The sequence below is a fragment of the Eulemur rufifrons genome, chromosome 20 (genome assembly GCF_041146395.1).
Source record: "Eulemur rufifrons isolate Redbay chromosome 20, OSU_ERuf_1, whole genome shotgun sequence".
In the NCBI taxonomy this organism is placed as follows: Eukaryota; Metazoa; Chordata; class Mammalia; order Primates; family Lemuridae; genus Eulemur; species Eulemur rufifrons.
The window spans coordinates 42529637-42548836 of NC_091002.1; the positions used below are offsets into that span (position 1 = coordinate 42529637).

Below are 19200 nucleotides of genomic sequence, written 5' to 3' on the forward strand. Positions count from 1 at the left end.
AATAATGATCAATCTCCACTATCCCTGGGGTACCATAGAATGTTAAGAGCTGGAAGGGGTTGTGGAGATGATCTCATGCGATGCCTGCATTTACAGATGGAGAAATTGAGTCCCCGAGAGGGGTCACAAAGCAAACCCATGGCAGGGCCAAGCCAAGGGCAAGGCTGAGGCTCCGTGCCTGGCACATACTGCCTCCCGCAAAGATGGGTTTTTACCTAGAAGGGCATCTAACTTCTTAAAGGCTACAGAAAATAATGCATTTGTTTCCCTAGCTGTGAGCACCACAAAGTATTATAAACTATTAACCAGAAAACAGATCATGTGACTTAATTCCACCTCTGCTAAAGGGCTTAAAATGCTTCAGTGAGTAGTCTGAGATTCATAAATACACACTTTAACTCTTTCTCAAAGAATTATTAACCAGCTCCATCAAACCTGGAACTTGAGCAATCAAGGAGAAAAAGAGCTGGCGAGAGAAATTTTTTGAAAAAAATTTCATCAGCATTATAGTGACTTCTTGCCACCTCTTTTTTTTTTCCTTCTAATAGTTGGAGGAAAAAGGAAAGAAAGAAGTATCATTATGCAAGATGTGAATTAAAAAAAACTAATTGTGGAAAATTACAAACTCCACCTCCCAAGGTAGATTTCAAATGAACACAACAGGTTGTTTGTAGAACTTAAAGACAGAAAGTATTGAAAAGGAGCATAAAGCAGAAGCATAACCCTCACTAACTTCTTTCAGAGGGTGGAGATGGGCCGGAGAAGCCCGACAGTGTGTGGGTGTGACAATCTCTGGGAGCCCATTCCCAACTAATGATTTTGTGAACCTATAATTTACCGAGTCCCTAATGTAATAGTTCGCCTTACTTATCTCCCTAACCCACCGAGCATTAATTCTCCCAGGCATGGGACTAGCTTTTCATGCCACGTGTAGGTCTTGATCAGCTTTAGCTTGAGGATTTGAGAGCGGGGGTGGGGGATGATGGTAAGTCTTCAAACCCAAGAAACAGGAATATAAATCCTTCTCTGTGCTGTTTCTCGGGGCTTCCTGCTTCTGAAGAAAGGCTGAAATTCAGGCTCTGTGAACAAACTTATGGCCCTGACAGCTCTTGGAATGAAAGGGTTCTCCTCCTCCACAATACTTTTATCAAATTCAAACCATTTTCCACATTCCTTCCTTACACAACCCAGGCACACCAGCGACACAGGACTCAGAGCAAATTCTGCTTAGGAGATCCAGGAAGTTCTGGTCTGGCCCTCCCTTCTAGAAAGGAAAGTCCAAGTAAAGAGGGATGCCACACCCGGGGGAGGGAAGAGAGGATGTGACGGCACCTCCAGGAATGCAGGGCCCACGCAGGTGCGCTGGCACCCATGAACTTCCTTTTCAAAAGGGCCTGATAAATCAGTATCGATCACAGGAATAAATCTCACCCCCCCCCCCCAAATCACTCATACAGAGCCGGGCCCTTGTTCCTGGGCCGCAGCCCTGCCAACTGGGGAGAGGGAGGTGAAAGCTGAGAATGGAGACCTCTAAAGGTTGTGAAATGTTTTCTAGTCTAGCAATGATCAGAGTGTGGTCCAGGGGCCTCCAGGAGTGCCTGAGACCTTTTTAGGGAACTAGCAAGGCCAAAATTCTTTTCACAATATTAAGATGTCATTTGTTCTTCTCATCCTCATTGTCTCACAAGTCCACAATGGAGTTTTCCAGGAAGGACAAGACGTATGATGACATCATTGCTCTGATGACTACTGGAATGTTTGTTTGTGTAGTCTTGTGTTCTAAATTTGTCTCAGCTTTAATTCCAATATGATAAATATTGAAAGATACAACACACATAAACAAAATACTTTGGGGTCCTCCATAATTTTTAATAGTGTAAAGGGGTCTTGAGACCAAAAAAGTTGACAACTGCCATACTAGTCCCAGCAGTTAAGAGAGTTACGGGCCCTGCAGCTGCTCCATCACACTTTATTTCCAGCTGAGTTTGAGTCACATCAAAGGTGCTCTAGAACAGGGGGCGGAGAAGGTAGCTTTATTACTCATTACTCAGCTTGGGATGGTAACCCCAAATGGCCATAAAAACCTTAAATCCTCCCAACAAATGATTGGTGAACTGGATTCTCCAGGGGGAAAAGATGGGCTGCTCACCTTTGAACCCAGGTGGGGCAAAGCTAGTGTAGAGAAAGCACACCCTCCACTGCAACACTCAGCAAAGCCTTATCTGAGGACCTGCCAGGAGTCAGGCTCGGTGCTACTCAATGAGAGCACAGCACAGGCGGTTGCTGGGTTGCTGCCTTCCGGAGCTGTGATTTAGGGTGGAGGCGGATTACTCACAAAGTTCACGTGCACAAAAAACTGAGAAACCTAGAGATTGCCAGAAGTGCTGGGGAAAAACGGTACAAGTGTTAGGAGGGATGTGAGGTAGGGAGGGAGATGAAGCGAAGAAGGTTCCCTAACCAAGTCTTCCTGCCTGTCTCAGGTTGGAGCCCCCTTCCAGCCCCCAGTCCTTGGTCCCTTCCTGGCTCGCAGGGAGTTTCAACAGCTCCTTGATGAGCGGGAGCCCTTCTGCGGGTGGGGGGACCTGGGAGTCTTCTCGCCTCCCCATGGCCAATGTGACCCAGCTCTGGGACGTTTAGAGATGAGGATTGGGTGTTTTGTTACTCTGGGACACGGCTAGGTCACCAGGGGAAACAAACACAACCCAAAGGCTGTCATTTGTAGAAACAGCAAACGGCCGAGAAATGGCTGGAGGAGAGAAGAGAAAGACTTGAGAAGTTTAAATTAAAACAAACAAACAAACAAAAAAACAACAAAAAACCAAACCCTGAAAGGCCAGACAAGTCTCAGGAAGGCTGGGCCTGCGAGGAGCCCTTCCCAGCCTCAGCCCACTTTCCTTCCCTCACGGCGCCCTCTCGACCCTGAGGACCTGACGGATTTAGGGGGCTGCAGAGTCCCTTTGAACAAAATTAAGCAAACAGAGCCCTAAGGTTCTTCCTCAGTAACTGCTGCAGAGGCGGGAAAACTTGAATTTTGCAACCAAGAGTTGCAGCCGGACGCCTAAACGACGGAGAAGGGTGTTGGAGGGGCGTCGTCGGAGGCGGCAGCATCCCAAAGTGGAAGCGGGGCGGGAGCCCGAAGGAACCGAGCTGCCTCTCGGCGCCTGGGAAACCGACCCGCCGCGCGTCCCATCCCCCGGGCTTGGTGTGTGCCTGGCGCGCGCCAAGCGGCGCGTGCTCCCGGCGGGGCCAGGCAACCAGGGGCGCGCCCGCGCATGCGCAAAAGGTCTACCCTGCTGAGCCCTTCTCCAGGTGCGCTCGCGCTTCCGGCCGGCCTCCCGCACTGCCTTCCCGGGGCGGAAACTCCTGGGCCCACGCATGCGCTTTCTAGCTCTCTTGCTGGGTCCGGAGAGGCGGACCAGAGCTTCAGGTGATCCCGCCCCTCCCTCGAAGAGCGGGACCAATCGCGCGGCGGCGGGCGGGATTTTTGTGATGGAGGCCCGCCCATTCGCCACGCGAGGCGTGTAACGATTGGTTGGCGCCGCGGGCGCAGGTGCGCGCTTCCTATTGGGTGTGGGCGGAGCGTGAGCGGCTGCGGCTGCGGCTGCTTCGGAGGCTGCAGGTGAGCGCGCGCACGGGCCGCAGCTCTCGTCCGTGTCGGGTGCGCGCGCGCGGGCTCGCGGGGGAGGTGGCCGAGAGCGAGGCTGCGGCGCCTGTGGCCTCCGCTCCGCCCCATCCTCCTCCCCCTGCTTCACCGCTGTCGCCGCCGCCGCCGAGGCCCGGAGGGAGGGAGCCGCGTCTCCGCCCGCCGCGCCGCCAGTCCGACCCTCGGCCCCGCCGCGTGAGCAGCCAGCCGAGTGGAGCTCAGCGCAGCCGCCCGAGCTGCGGCCACCCCGTGTGCAGGTGCCTGTTAGGAGGCGCCCGGGCCGCAGCCGCGGTCTGAGCCGGCCGGCCGCGCACTCGCTGCCCGCGCTCCTGAGGGACTGCCCGGCCCGAGGAGGCCGCCGCGGGGCCCGGGGCTCAGCATGAACCGCAGCCACCGGCACGGGGCGGGCAGCGGCTGCCTGGGCACCATGGAGGTGAAGAGCAAGGTGCGCGGGGCCCGGCGGGCGGAGCGGGAGGCCCGGGGAGCCGGGGCCTGGGAGAGGCCGTGCCGGGCAGGGACGGCTGGGGAGGCGATGGGCTGAGCTGCTGGGTCTGGGACTGTGGGGGGTGGGGGGTGGGATTTGGAGGCAGGAGATGGGGGACAATAAACTTGCTGAGAAGGGGGTGGCAGGGGTGATGCGCTTGTGTCTGTTCCTGGCGCAGGTAAGAAGACCTAGTGGAGCACTTAAACTCGTTCCTTAGATCTCATTCCTGTTTTCGAGGATGGGAGTAAGGGCCAAGGTATACTCGAGGATGGGAAGCATCGAATGCAGGGTGGTACAAAAGGTTTGAGGGAATTCGACCTGCTGGGCTATCGGTAAAAGGCATTTGGAACACCCCGTTGCTACCTTTCTGCGGTTCAAGTGCATCGAGTGGCGAAGGAGAGAGCCCGGTGACCTAAACAGCCCTTTTAAAGTTAGCTTTGCTTCCTGCTAGGGCTTTTTCTAGCTCTAACTTTGGTATGCATTTAATCTGTAAAAGTAGCACTATCACCTTACGTTGGAGGAGCACTTTACAGTTTGAGTTTGGATGATCTTTTCATTCCATTATGCTACCTATTCACATCGAGAGCTTTCACCCTTGACCAACGGTATGCCAATCTGCTGATAATTACTGCGGTATTCACTGAATTCCTAAATCGCAAGGCTCGGTGAGCAGGGTAGTCTGTAGGGATTAGTTAGGGAATGCTTCCCAAAGGGGGTTTTGAGCTGGAATTTGAAGGTGATCGGCAGCCATGGGAACATTTTCAGCAAGCGTTTCATAAATTGAGCCGAAAGAAGCTTAGATAATCTAGTTCAATTCTCTGAGAAGTCTGAGTTGAGAAGACTGAGGCTCAGAAAGATTATGACTTCCCCAAGGTCTGCTTTTACGACAAAGCCTTAACTAAAGCCTTTTTATTAAGAATAACTTTTAAGCACTGTATACAAAACAGGACACTGCCTGGGCCCTGAGAACATATAAAATGAAATTGAAAAGGCCAAAACACAGAAAAGGAGAAGAGCAAAAGCACATCAACTTCAAAAATAATGAGGCATCATTGATTGTAAGGCTGCTAAGGAGAGTGCTAAATCAAGGATTGATTTGAGTGAAGTACAGTGAGGAAAGTAAGGAGTAAGGAAAGCTTCCTGAAGCTGGTGGATAGAATGGTTTTATTGTCTAGGGTTGATAAGCAAAGTTCTGTAAGTTTCTGTAACTGAGAATCACATCAAGAAAATCTACATTTTTAAAAAACATTTTTAATATTTTAAAATGTTATTTGGCACTTAACTCTTTCAAGTTTCTAGAACTAGTAGGCACTAGTTTCAGAAACAATTGTTTAATAAGAATAAAAAGGTAATTACAGCAATTTAAAAGGAATATGTGCTTCGCCTATGTCCTCTGTGGAACACAGCATAGCAAATTGAAGGGACTTGCTTGAACTAAAGGGTTAAGATGACTCAAAATATATAGAGCTTTTCCTCTAGCAGTATAGTGGCGGTAGTGGTTCCTTGCCCAGTGGTTGAACCTTCTCGTGGCATTTCTGTTATAAATCTAGTTTGGGTTTGTGGGTGTTGAGGTTAAGGAGAGAAAAACACTTGTGATATTGCGTAATCTTAAAATTCAGTTTATAGTCCTAATCTTTATAGCAAGTCTTTAATTTTTTTTCATAGGAAAAAATGAATAGGGATTGTAGGCGCACCAATAAAGACAATATCGAATAGTAATTTATCTCTAGTTCTAGGACGAAACCTTGAGCACTTGGGGACTGGAATTTCAGGCTTTTTGCCTTTCTCTTTTGTTAACTGATTTGTGAATCTTTCGCATACTTATGTCTAAACTACATGCTATATATTTGATCTGTCATGCTGCACTTTTAGTGAACCACGTCTTAATAGAATCAAGCAATTCTGAGAACATGCACTGAATGCAGTCAGTCCCGCTATTCTAGCTGTTGATAGACAAAGTGTAGGGACTGTTTCTAGTGTGTCTGTGACACATTATGTTTTAAATATTTATTGTTGTTATATTTACTTTTAATGGATTGAATACAACATTTGTCAACCATTTAAAAAATATTTTTTTAAATATTAAAAAAATCATTAAAAAAAATCAAACAGATTTTTGAAACAATATTTTCTTTCACACTTGCTCTAGTGATATCACAGCTTTTTACAAAACTGATAACTAAGAGGTTGTAACCAAAACTAGTTAGTGTGCACTCAGTTTTAGGATCTCTTTCTTCTGCGTAGAAAAGAGTAGCGTCAACTTTATTACCTTTGCTCATGGAAGGGAAAAATGCTACAGATAATAAAATAATGGATAGTGTAAATATAAACATAGTTAAATTTGTGATACCGTCTACCATGTGACTTCTTTGGTAACTGATTTATCTCCTGATTGTTTCTCTAGAGTTGGGAAAGTTCTTAATCAATAATCATAGTGATGTCCTCTAATAACCTTGGAACAGTTTTTGAGCCATAAAATTTCCTAATTATTATTCAAAGGCAAATAGAATATTAAAATTAAGTTTGCATTTCTAGAATGTACCAACAGATGCTGGGGGAAGGGAGTCCATACACCCTCCAGCTCTTACCTCTTGAATGGCTAGGGCAAATTTAGACCAGGCTAAAAAAAGTTGTAAATGGTTCATAGTGAATAATTGTTGATTGGATCTTAATTTTATCTCCATCTTAGTATTTTTCTTCATGTAGTAAAAAGTTCTCTTAATCCTATTGTTTGTTGCAAGAAGCATAATAATTTTACTTTTTTTTTTCCCCTCTGCCAGCATTGGTAAGAGGACACATCTACTGTGAAGCCCTAAAAATTTTTATTGTTTTTATCATAACAGCTAAGCAAGAGAAAAAAATGTTGAGTAAAGAATTTTCATTCAAAAGCTTGAACAAGAACATTGAAGCCCTAAAATGTTAAATTATTAGATGTTATTCCCATTCGTCTGTCAGGGGAAGTAATAAACCCTGTGGATGAATCAGAAAGAACTGGCAACTTTGTTGCCATCCCAGAGTAAATAAAATGGAGGAGAAACTGCGACTTTTGATAACGTCATAAAACTAACTCTGATATGATGGGTGTTCCCTGAGTTTTTATTTACTTTGAAACATGAAGGTGTGACTAAACTTTTTGAGAGCTTTAGGTATGAGTCACCTTATTTTCTTGGCAAATGTTAGTGTTTATATTTCAGGAATGTGTTTTGGAAACTATTTTAATTATTTGTTAGAGGTAAGAGGTGGTTTTAGTGAGTTTTTATTTTAATTTAAAACCAGTGAGGAGTATGGGTACAAGCAAGGCAGATGAACTTTTTAGATAGAGCGAAAACAATGAATCCAGATGACCTGTAGGGCCTTTGGGAAAATGAATTGCACATTTATAAACTCAAATTATTACAATAGGAGCTTTCTGTGTGTGATGCTTAAGGCTGTCCCAGTAGTACATTAGTATTTGTTTTATTTTTATTTATTTTTCTTTTTTTCTTTAGATCATACTCTTTTTTTACACTAGTATTTCTTGCTGATGATAGATATTTAGAGAAAATATGAATTCAGTGGTTAAACACATTTGGCAAACATTTGCTTAAACACTAAAAAAAAAAAAAATCAACTGTAAGGCTTAATTGAACCTTTAATGTGCTGGTGTCCACAGTGATTCCTAAGAGGGTGATTATAATTATGTAGCATTTCTCAAACTTATGTGACTGGGACACTTTTTGGAAAAGGCTGATTAACCTTTCTTAGGTTTCCACGTTTGAGGAAACTCCTCCCATAGTGAGTTATAAATCCTGTTTATTATGGACTAGATGAAGCCAGTCCTTAGTGTTGAATAAGAGCCACCTTAATGATTTGACATCGGGAGAACAGAGCTCTAGGGTAGCTGGCTTGAGGATCAGAAACATGCAGGTAAATATTAGGTATGATGGAGATTGTCTTCCTCCCTATTTGTGTGATCCCTTAATACCTCCCTCAAGTAATTATTCTCTTTACCCACTAATTGGTGAGCTTCTGGAACAGGCCTGAGACTTTAAATCTCTGGGGCCTAGCACTGTGCCAAGCACATAAACACTTCTTATGTTAATTGGATAGTTGTAGGACATATATTTGATGTATTCCTAAAGCTGCTTTTTTCTGCATTAACCTAGAGAGGAGATGCTTGTTATCTCTAGACCAGTTTCTTATATGATACTTCCATTTATGTCTTAATGCCAAGAAGCTCAGTGTTCTTTTTGTATATTTTGCTATTGATTCTTGCCTCCTCTCTTGAAATCCTAGTTTCTTTTATGGGGGAGGACACTTAGATGCTTTTTGCGGTGGTCAAAATAAAGTCTTGGGCACATCTTTGGTACCCCGTGACTTGAGTGAGGAGAGTGTTGTTCTCAAAGTCTGGGCTGGACACAGAGTTTGAGCTGAGTCACTATGCAGAACAGTCCCTAGTAAGGCCTGGTTACTCCAGGGATTGAGTTGAGTGCCCTTCAGAGACACAGCAGTGAGGAGGCAAATTCTTGTGCCTTTCTTTTGCTTTTTTATCTCTTTACAATGAGGTTTCTGATAATGGACTATCTTCTTTATTAAGAGAAATACTTAACTATGCTTGTTAATTTTTCTATAGCATGTGTTTTCAAATTGGGCTCTTCTGTTACTTTTGTTTTTTAAAAGAACTTAATATATATATTGTTATATTTATAGTTTGGAGCTGAATTTCGTCGATTTTCACTGGAGAGATCAAAACCTGGAAAATTTGAGGAGTTTTATGGATTACTGCAACATGTTCATAAGATACCCAATGTTGACGTTTTAGTAGGCTATGCAGACATCCACGGAGACTTACTACCTATAAATAATGATGATAATTACCACAAAGCTGTGTCAACGGCCAATCCACTGCTTAGGATTTTTATACAAAAGAAGGGTAAGTACTCTTGTTGAGAAAAATTGTTTTAAAAATATAAGTAGTGTATTTTCCCCATCAATAGGATGTCCAGACTGCCACAGACTTAGTGAATAAACATTCTATGTGAATCTTCTGTGTTAACTAACAAGTAGGTTAAAACATTTGTGATATTGTTTAATTTACATAATTATGCTTCACTAAGTGTACTTTAGAAAATTTGTCATTTTAATTACTTTAAATTTTAACCTCTTAGGGTTTTTTTTTTTAATAGAAATCAGGAATTTATTGAATCTTTACTTGAATGGATTATTGTTCATTCAGAAAGATGTGAAAAGAGTGTGAATTTGCAGTCAGAAACATTCCTGTTTTTTCATGGCAACTAACTTTCGAGTGCTGTACTTACCAATTGATAGATACCAGAAGCAAAGTCACTTAATCTTCCTGAGTCACAATGTCTTTACCTGTAGAATGGATAAATGTCAAGACTGAATGAGCTAAATGCAGTGCCCTGGCTTGTAGTAGGCACCTGGATTTCTTACTTTTCCCTTTAGAGTATTTTTTACTGATATGGTATAAAATTAGTTAATTATCTAGAAAATGAGGTAGGAAGTCTTTGTTCTGGAGAGATGTAAACGTTGATACTAGTCTTACAAAAAATTATTTGAAGTGACTACTCTATTTGGAAAGCATTTTCAAATATATTTTCAGTCTTAAAACTTTTTAAAAAAAACATTGTAGCCTCCTCAGTGTCTGTGTCTGTGTCTGTGTGTCTGTGTCTGTGCCTGTGTGTCTGCCTGCAGGTGAGCAAGGTAGGCATCATTGTGGTATGTGCCCTTTATTCCTTTCTCCTTGGTAAATGAAGCGGTTTGGTAAGCCAGTATGAGAGCATTGAACCTGGTGTTGGGATAATTAAGGCCTTTCAATGTTTGTAAACTAACCCAGAAAGGAGTTTGAGAGAATGGGCAGGGATTACCCTTGAAGGTGAAACCTTATTTCCAATCAGTTGATAAGCACCGGACCACTCCCAGGACTTTGAAATTCCACCGATTATGTATCTTTGCTTTTGTGGATTTGAAGAAACTCTGGAGTCCACCAACAAAATAAACCTCCAAGGATAACTTCTGTCTGTGTCATCTGACTGTTTAGAAAATACTTTCACATCTGCACATTCATTTCTTCAGAGACCCCTGAGATGGATATAGATATTTAACAGCGGTGTGATATAATTAGAGTGTGGCTTTGGGAAGATTGAGTTGCTGCTGTTCAGGAAGAATTGCAGCAAGCAGCAGTCTTACAGTGGTGAGCCAGGAGCAGGCAGTGGAGAAGTAAGGAGACTGGCCTGGAAGCCGCTTCTCAGTAGAGGGGACAGGGAGGAAGGCAGCAGTGGGAAGATACTACGGGGGCGGGGTGGGAATTGAGAGTCTGCTTTCACTGCAGCTGGTACACAGAGAAGGAGAGTCCAGCAAAACATAGCTGGAGTCTGATGGTGGCTGGGACAGTGTCATAAACAATGTCATAAACAAGTGTCATAAACAAGCAAAGTTTGAAGGAGAGATTGATCTGGCAAAGAAAATTATGGATTTTGTTTTAGAATAAATAATCTTATCAGTCTGGTGAGTTGAACATGTCATGAAGTAGATTGGAAATGGCAGGCTGGAGTTCAGGATGGAAATCTAGAGACTACTTAGATTTCAAAGTCTTCAGAAAGTTATAGTTAAAATTTGGGAGTTCACATTGGGCCAACTGAGATGAAGACCAAGGATAGAACCTTGGAAAGCTATGTATAGAATGCTGGAGAAAGAATTTAAATAACTGTAGTTGATCATAGGCCTTTCTTGTTAGCAGTTGTAATTTTTGTTAGAAATTTAGTTGCTGTTTGGAATGTTATTCAAATATAGAATGAGTTTTTAAACTATAACCATCTGAGAAAATTTTGTTGGATTATCTCCTGTGTTAGAAAGACTATTGGAGTTGGGTTATACTACCGCGTGTTTTGTTACTGGAATTGTAACCTTTGGCATGATCATGGAATTAATCCTAACATCTCTTAAGAATGATTATCTTTAGCTATTTCATTTTCAAGTTTTTATTTATTTATTGGTATAATTTTTATTGAGACCTTTGAGGGTTTTTATTTTTGTTATAGGAGTTACAACTTAGAAATATGTTTCTGTGTGAAGAAATGTTTTCCATGTAGTAGAAGTAAAATGTCCAATACAATTAGTAGCCCTTATAATTTGATTTAGAAGTACATTCAACAAAAAGATTTTACTTTTTAAAAATATAAATTTAATACAAAGAGGACTTCAGCAAAAAATGAAAGTAAGTTGATCAATTCATTTCTGTTTAAAACTGTCTAATGGCTTCCCATTGCAACCAGAATAAAATCCTTTCTGATTTGGACTTCCCAGCCTTTTCTCGCTCCATTCTCCCACTCCCTCATCACAGCCAACCACATTTGTTTTCTTTTTGCCACTCAAACTTGGTAAGCTTGTTATCTGTGTGCTTTTGCACTTTTTCCTCTCTTAAGAACACTAATCCCACAGCTCTTTGGGGTCTCTAACTCCTGGGTTCAAGTGATCCTCCTAGGCCTCCCAAATCTTTGGCCTGCTGGGATTATAGGTGTGAGCTACCGCCCCAAGTCCATTTTCTGTTTTTTTGGCTTGTTGACGCCAATTGGGAATCAACAGGGCAGCAGTTACACTTTATATGGTAACAAGTGATTTTTTTTAAAACAAATTTCAAAACTATTTTAAATTTTAAAGCCACGCGATCTTTTAAAATCTGATAGTCTAGTAAATAAAGTTTCTTTGAAGTGAAAGCTCATGATTGAGTGTGTAAACTACTTCATAGCCTGAACTTGAAGATAGTGTTGCATATCTTGAAAAGTTTTATGTTTTATAACAATTTATTGTTGGAAGAAAAACTCCATACTCTATTCCTAGGGCTGTTATCATGGAAGCAAAAACAAAACAAAAAACCTGATACCTTAAAAGTTACTTTCACCCAGCACTTTGGGAGGCTGAGGCAGGAGGATTGCTTGAGCCCAGGAGTTCAGGACCAGCCCAGGCAACATATTGAGACCGCCTCTCTACAAAAAATAAATTAAAAAAAAAAAAACTTAGCCGAACTTGGTGGCCTGCACCTATAATCCCAGCTATTCAGTAGCTTGTAGCAGATGGATCACTTGAGCCCAGAGGTTTGAGGTTGCAGTGAGCCATGATAATGCCATTGCACTTTAGCCTGGGCAACAGTGAGACCTATCTCAAAAAAAAAAAAAAAAAAAAAAAGGCCGGGCGTGGTGGCTCACGCCTATAATCCTAGCACTCTGGGAAGCTGAGGAGGGAGGATCACTTGAGCTCAGGAGTTCAAAACCAGCCTGAGCAAGAGTGAGACCCCGTTTCTAATAGGAAAATTAGCTGGGCATGGTGGTGCGCACCTGTAGTCCCAGTTACTCGGAAGGCTGAGGCAGGAGAATCACTTGAGCCCAGGAGTTTGAGGTTGCTGTGAGCTTATGATGATGCCTTGGCACTCTAGCCCCAGCAACAGAGCTAGACTGTCTCAAAACAAAACAAAACAAAAAAATTTACTTTCACAAAGGATTTCCAACTCCCATCCCCCGTTATTAGAGTTTATCTTAATTTATTTAGGAAAGGGAGAAGAAAAGGTACAGAATAGAATTTTCCCTTATTACTGTGCACTAAACAGTTTTATAAAATATTTAAAGGTTACATCTTTATAAAATACCCAGGTCATTCCTGTAGGTTTAGAATACAGCCAGCGGCCGGGCGCGGTGGCTCACGCCTGTAATCCTAGCACTCTGGGAGGCCGAGGTGGGCGGATCGTTTGAGCTCAGGAGTTCGAGACCAGCCTGAGCAAGAGCGAGACCCCATCTCTACTAAAAATAGAAAGAAATTATATGGACAGCTAAAAATATATATAGAAAAAATTAGCCGGGCATGGTGGTGCATGCCTGTAGTCCCAGCTACTCGGGAGGCTGAGACAGGAGGATCCCTTGAGCTCAGGAGTTTGAGGTTGCTGTGAGCTAGGCTGACGCCACGGCACTCACTCTAGCCTGGGCAACAGAGTGAGACTCTTGTCTCAAAAAAAAAAAAAACAAAAAGATACAGCCAGGGAAATGTGTGTGTGGTTTTTTTGTTGTTGTTGTTCAGTAGCTTTAATTTTATCTGCAAAGGGAAATATGTATTTTTTAGAAGCCTCCCAGCCAGTCATGATAACCAAGTCTAGAATCTGTCAATATGCTATGGCACAGACTCCTCACTAGATGGAATCAGATTATCTATACCCAAACTTCTTGCTGTATCGCTGTTTTTGTATGACACCGGACAAATATGTTTACATCTTGAATTAATTGTAGTGCTTGCTAGAAACACTGGAAGGGCCTTGCTTTAAACTTGGTCTCACTTAGGACATACCCTCGTACAGACATGGCCTTGTGGCCCAGATATCTGTAACTGAGCAACTAAATCATCTCTTAGACTTTGTGCATTGGACATTATTTTTTTTTTTTTTTTTTGAGACAAGAGTCTTGCTTTGTTGCCCTGGCTAGAGTGAGTGCGGTGGCGTCAGCCTAGCTCACAGCAACCTCAAACTCCTGGGCTTAAGCGATCCTACTGCCTCAGCCTCCCGAGTAGCTGGGACTACAGGCATGCGCCACCATGCCCGGCTAATTTTTTCTATATATATTTTAGTTGTCCATATAATTTCTTTCTATTTTTAGTAGAGACGGGGTCTCGCTCTTGCTCAGGCTGGTCTCGAACTCCTGACCTTGAGCGATCCACCCGCCTCGGCCTCCCAGAGTGGACATTATTTTGTAGATACATGTTAATGTTACATTTTAATGAATCAGAGTTTAATTTAAAATTTTCTAAGGGATATACACTTTAGTAATGAATTCTAGGTTATGATTTAACAAAAGGTATGGGCCCAGAAATTAAGAAGAAATTGTGGAGTGACATCTCAGAGTATGATACCAGTTGCTCATGACAGAAACCTAGGTGTCACCTTTGACACATACCTATTTTTTAGTCAGTCACCAAGCCTGTTAAAACTGCGCTCTAACTATTTTTCAGGTTTGTTTCCCTTTCTCCACTGCCTCTGCTCCAGGCCAGGGACCATCCCAAATCACTGCAGTAGCCTCCTGTCCTCCCTCTGGAGTCCTCCAGCTTGTAGCCTGAATGAACTTTGTAGAAAACCAGATGAGATCACCATCATTCTCTTCCTTAAAGTCCTTGGTTTTCCTCCTGTTGCCCTTAGGCTAAAGTCCATAAACCTTCACACTTCCCAGGAGGCCCTGTTTGTCTGGTTGGCCTCTGGCTGCCTCCAACTTGGCTCCTGACTCCTCCCTCCTTCTCCCCTTGCACCCTCCATCCTGGCTATACTGGACTGAGTCTGCCCACCCTCACTCTTCTCTGTGTTGCATCGTGTGCCTGGAACATTCTTCCTCCATCCTACCTGATTAGCCCCTGGCTGCTTTTCCAATCTTGGTAGAAACCTCACTTCCCCAGAGGGGGAAGCCAGGCTAGGTCCGGGTATACACTCCCCAGCACAGTGTGCTGCTTTGCAGTGGCACCTTTGTCATAATTTAATGTCAGTAGTTGAAATTACTTGTTAGTTGCTATCTCCTTTTTTAGACCGTAAGCACTGTGAAAGCAGTCATAGTGTGTGTGTGTGTGTGTTTTTTCACTGAATCTGCAGCACAGGGTACAACACCTGGGATATAGAAGGTGTTTATTAAATATTTGGTGATTGATTTTTTTTTGTATTGGGAAGTGAAGGGATCTATAAAATTTGAATATTTAATTTGCTTTAACTGATGTTTAATCCTACGAGAGTTGCCAGATCTGTTTCATTTAACCATTTTGGTTTAGACTAAGGGTTGGCAGACTAAGGCCTGCTGGCTGTTTTTGTAAATAAAGCATTCTTGGAACACATCCATGCCTGTTCTATCCATTGCCTATGGCTACTTTTGCAAGAGAAACTGTATGGCCTGCAGTATCTAAAACATTTGCTGACCCTTGACAGAAAAAGCTTGTCAAACCCTGAATTAGGACATTTTTAAAAATTATTTCATTCTTTCCCGTCTTCCTTCCAGCTTCAAATGGGGCATAATCTTGAACTTTCTTGATGACTGCACCATGAACTGTTGCTGTTTTGTTACTGTATAGGGATGTCTATGGAGTTTATATAGAACTTTCGTTTTTTCAGATTTGCTTTTTACTCACTGTAGGCTTTTATTTCTCGTATTTGTGCCTGCTGCTCACACGTGGGCCCTTTCCCCTTGCTCTGAATGTGTGACTTATGACCCTCTGTGAGCTAAGGAATGAGATTACCAGGCTTTTCAGAATTAATGTCTAAAGAGTAAGAGGTTCAGAGGGAGTCCCTGCAGGGCTCCTCTGTAGGTAAAGCACAGGAGCTGTTTGTGCATAGGGAAGTAAGACATCCATCCAGTTTGACTGTTTTCAGAGGCCTTCTAGGTGGATCCGTGTCTGTTCCAGTTAGCCGAGATCGGTGGCTGAACGACAGGCTTGGGATAAGCGAGGTAGTGCTGTACCGGCCCACATCACACACTGTTGCATAAGTCCGAGTTTATATAAGTGGAGGGTTGCTACGAATCAAGTTTCCAAACTTTCTGGCTCATTCTGAGTTTCGTGCTCTGATACATAGGTAGAAAGTCAACTCCAACTCCTTATGGACATTCACCTTTACACTTTAAACTAACACCCTGCACCCTGGCTTTCTGCCAAAATATTTTCTTTCCCAGTGGCTGGAAACTGATTAGCTAGATGGGAGAACAAAGGTGCCTTTGTACTGGGGCATATTGCTTTTGAGAATTTAGCAGAGAGCATTCAAATGGAGTCTGGATGCTATGCCAAATTATGCAGATTTGGGGTTTTTTTTGGTCAGGTTTCCCATGAGTAGGTATTTAGGCAAACTTGATTTTGTTCTTAGTTTGTATGGTCTGGAAATTCCCTTATAAATATTATGTGGGCTTTCATTTTTTATTACTTTAAAATAAAAGCATATGTAATTTTGAGAAAACACATCAGTAGAGGACTATTCTTGATAGATTTTTGGCCAAATTTTGCCAAACATATTCTTGTGCCAATGGATTTATTTCCAAAGCCATATTATAAACTTCTGTCTCTGTAAGAAGAAGTGTAAATACTTTAGAAATGAAGAACGAAAGTTCTGGGGGAGACGAGAAATGCCAAAAAAATAAGCTACCCCTAATTTTGTTTGTTTATCTGAAAATAGGTTTTAAAGAGTGTTGATGAAACATCAGAAAATAATAGTAAAAGCTCTCCATACTCTGACACACGATTGTTATTTAGCACTCATGATGTGAACTTGGAAGATACTGGCCTAATAGAAAACCTGGGTTCCAGTCCTTTCTCAGTAACTCATCTTGTTCCCTTAATTTCCCCGCCTATAAAGTGAAGATGATAATAGCTCACTGAGAGAATGTAAACTGAAGCCCCGGAGATGGTCATACTAGCGTTGTCTGTAGCAGGAGCTGAGGCTGGGATTTTGAACTATTTCTTTTGCAGGGAGCGGGGGAGGCCTTTTTTTCCTTTTATTCTTATTGAAGTTTTTTTTTTTCTTTTATCCTTGGAAATTCGGCTTTTTAGTTTATCCTCATTTCAGTTATTTTTTAAAATGTGATTTCAACTTTTGTTCCTGTATTGATTTCATTTCCTTTTTTACCTCTCATTATCTGATGAGATGTTTTGTCTATAGACTATCTTCCTTCGGCCATATAACTTACAATATCTGGTGTTATGTGTTCTGTTTTCCCTTAGTTTATGTCAGGTTGTAAATTGGTGTCTTTAGGAATGAATTCTTCCATCCTCAGATGTTTTTGGCCCAAACAGATTTTGTTGTTGTTGTTTAGTTACATGGCAGCAATTAAAAATGGGAAGATTTTGCCTAAAAACAAGGCTTTCTGGCATGAGAAAACGTGCCGGGAATGGAGGAGCAGCTATGCTTTTTAAATGGGGCAGGAGCTCTCCAGTTTGCCAGGGTCCTCACCATTCCCTATATGGCATCACCACTGAGACAAAATGTCATTGCACTTTTCAGTTTTTCATGCAGTGAAAAGTTAAAAATCTCGTATCTGCCTCTTTGAAAATTAAACTGAAAGATCAAGAATTCCCCCAGAGAACTGAGGGAGAAAGTGTTTATTTGCAGAAGACCAAAATTCCTGTGTGTTCAACGTGTACCAGCTTCACTTAAATACATTCTCTGGCCACCCAGCTGCTAGTGCAGGTGTATGATTTTGCTCTTTTGATTTACCTTGATAATCAAGTGTCCCATTTCATATCTCTGAGTTTAATATGATAAACATACAAATTGCAGGTTTTTTAAACAAATGAAGAAAAAATATATTTTAAGTAGCTGGCTTAAAATCTTTTAGGATGCATTTATAAGATCTATCACAATCTCATTTGCCATATTTAATGTCTAGTAGTCGAGCTTTGTCAAACTTTAACTTCAACATTTGGTAATTTTGTGATGTGTATTTGAGATGGCCACCTAGTGGCTTTTTCTGGTATGGCATCTTACTACTGTACATATGGTTTGGTTAGAATAAGCTAATATTTAGCTAGATTATGTACCAAATGTATTTGTGTTATCTTTTTTGTATATATTCAATTGTAGGTAAATGGGTGTTTTTACAGCATTTCTATAATTCTTTTATTTTATTTTTAAACAGAAGAAGCAGACTATAGTGCCTTTGGTACAGACACGCTAATAAAAAAGAAGAATGTTTTAACCAACGTGTTGCGTCCTGACAACCATAGGAAAAAGCCACATATAGTCATTAGTATGCCCCAAGACTTTAGACCTGTGTCTTCTATTATAGATGTGGACATTCTCCCAGAAACGCATCGTAGGGTTCGTCTTTATAAATACGGCACTGAGAAACCCCTAGGATTCTACATCCGGGATGGCTCCAGTGTCCGGGTGACACCACATGGCTTAGAGAAGGTCCCAGGTATCTTTATATCAAGGCTTGTCCCAGGAGGTCTGGCTCAAAGCACAGGACTATTAGCTGTAAATGATGAAGTTTTAGAAGTTAATGGCATAGAAGTTTCAGGGAAGAGTCTTGATCAAGTAACAGACATGATGATTGCCAACAGCCGCAACCTCATCATAACAGTGAGACCAGCAAACCAGAGGAATAATGTTGTTAGGAACAGTCGGACTTCCGGCAGCTCCGGCCAGTCTACTGATAATAGCCTTCTTGGCTATCCACAGCAGATCGAACCAAGCTTCGAGCCAGAGGATGAAGACAGTGATGAAGATGACATTATTATTGAAGACAATGGAGTGCCACAGCAGATTCCAAAAGCTGTTGCTAATACCGAGAGCCTGGAATCCTTAACACAAATAGAACTCAGTTTCGAGTCTGGACAGAATGGTTTTATTCCCTCTAATGAAGTGAGCTTAGCACCCGTAGCAAGTGGCACAAACACAGAATTTGAAACACATGCTCCAGATCAAAAACTCTTAGAAGAAGATGGAACGATCATAACATTATGAAACCATTGTTTGAATGTTTTCTGAGTGAGGATGCCATGGGGACTTGTACATTTGGCTAGTTTAAAGCATATATACCTCTGAACCAGTGATGTGGAATGGGCATGAGAAAAATAATATTGCAAGCTTAGAATGTTATTACAATAGTAGTTTGATAATTGTTAATATAAACTTTGGTGGATCAGAGGTGAATTTAACTCTAAAAACAAAGGGGCCTTTGCTGATGAAATTATGTGCTTTTGTTATTTTGTCTGTGGAGAACTGGATGTTAAAGCACATTCTCAGAACTATGTGAGAGGACTAGATCATTTCTGCTTGAAGTGGTTGCATATTTAACCTGCTGTGCAGAACCAGTTAATTTTTCCTTTAATATATTTTAAAAATTCTAATGTGAAGAAGTCTGATTCTATCTCTTTTGGTACATTGGGGGCCTCAGCTGTTATGTTCCCAGTATTTTATTTTGATTTTTTTAATGTTCCTCTGTTACTAATTGTAACAAATTATTTTCTAAATATATTTTTTTCTCATTTCTAAGAAATCCAACCACTTGGCTGTTTTCAGGAGTTCCTTCCCATGTTATAAAGTGTTGAAGCTATGTTCCTAAATTATGAAACT

At 41.9% G+C, this 19200-nt stretch overlaps 1 protein-coding gene across 1 annotated transcript; it reads left to right on the top strand.

Annotated features, from left to right (window-relative positions):
* Window positions 1-3792: 3792 nt before the first annotated feature.
* Window positions 3793-18975, top strand: PARD6B (par-6 family cell polarity regulator beta). Its single transcript, XM_069495990.1, has 3 exons — window positions 3793-4088; window positions 8817-9039; window positions 17759-18975. The coding sequence occupies exons 1-3, from the start codon at window positions 4023-4025 to the stop codon at window positions 18586-18588; spliced, it is 1119 nt and encodes a 372-aa protein (XP_069352091.1). The 5' UTR covers window positions 3793-4022; the 3' UTR covers window positions 18589-18975.
* The last annotated feature ends 225 nt before the right edge of the window (window positions 18976-19200 follow it).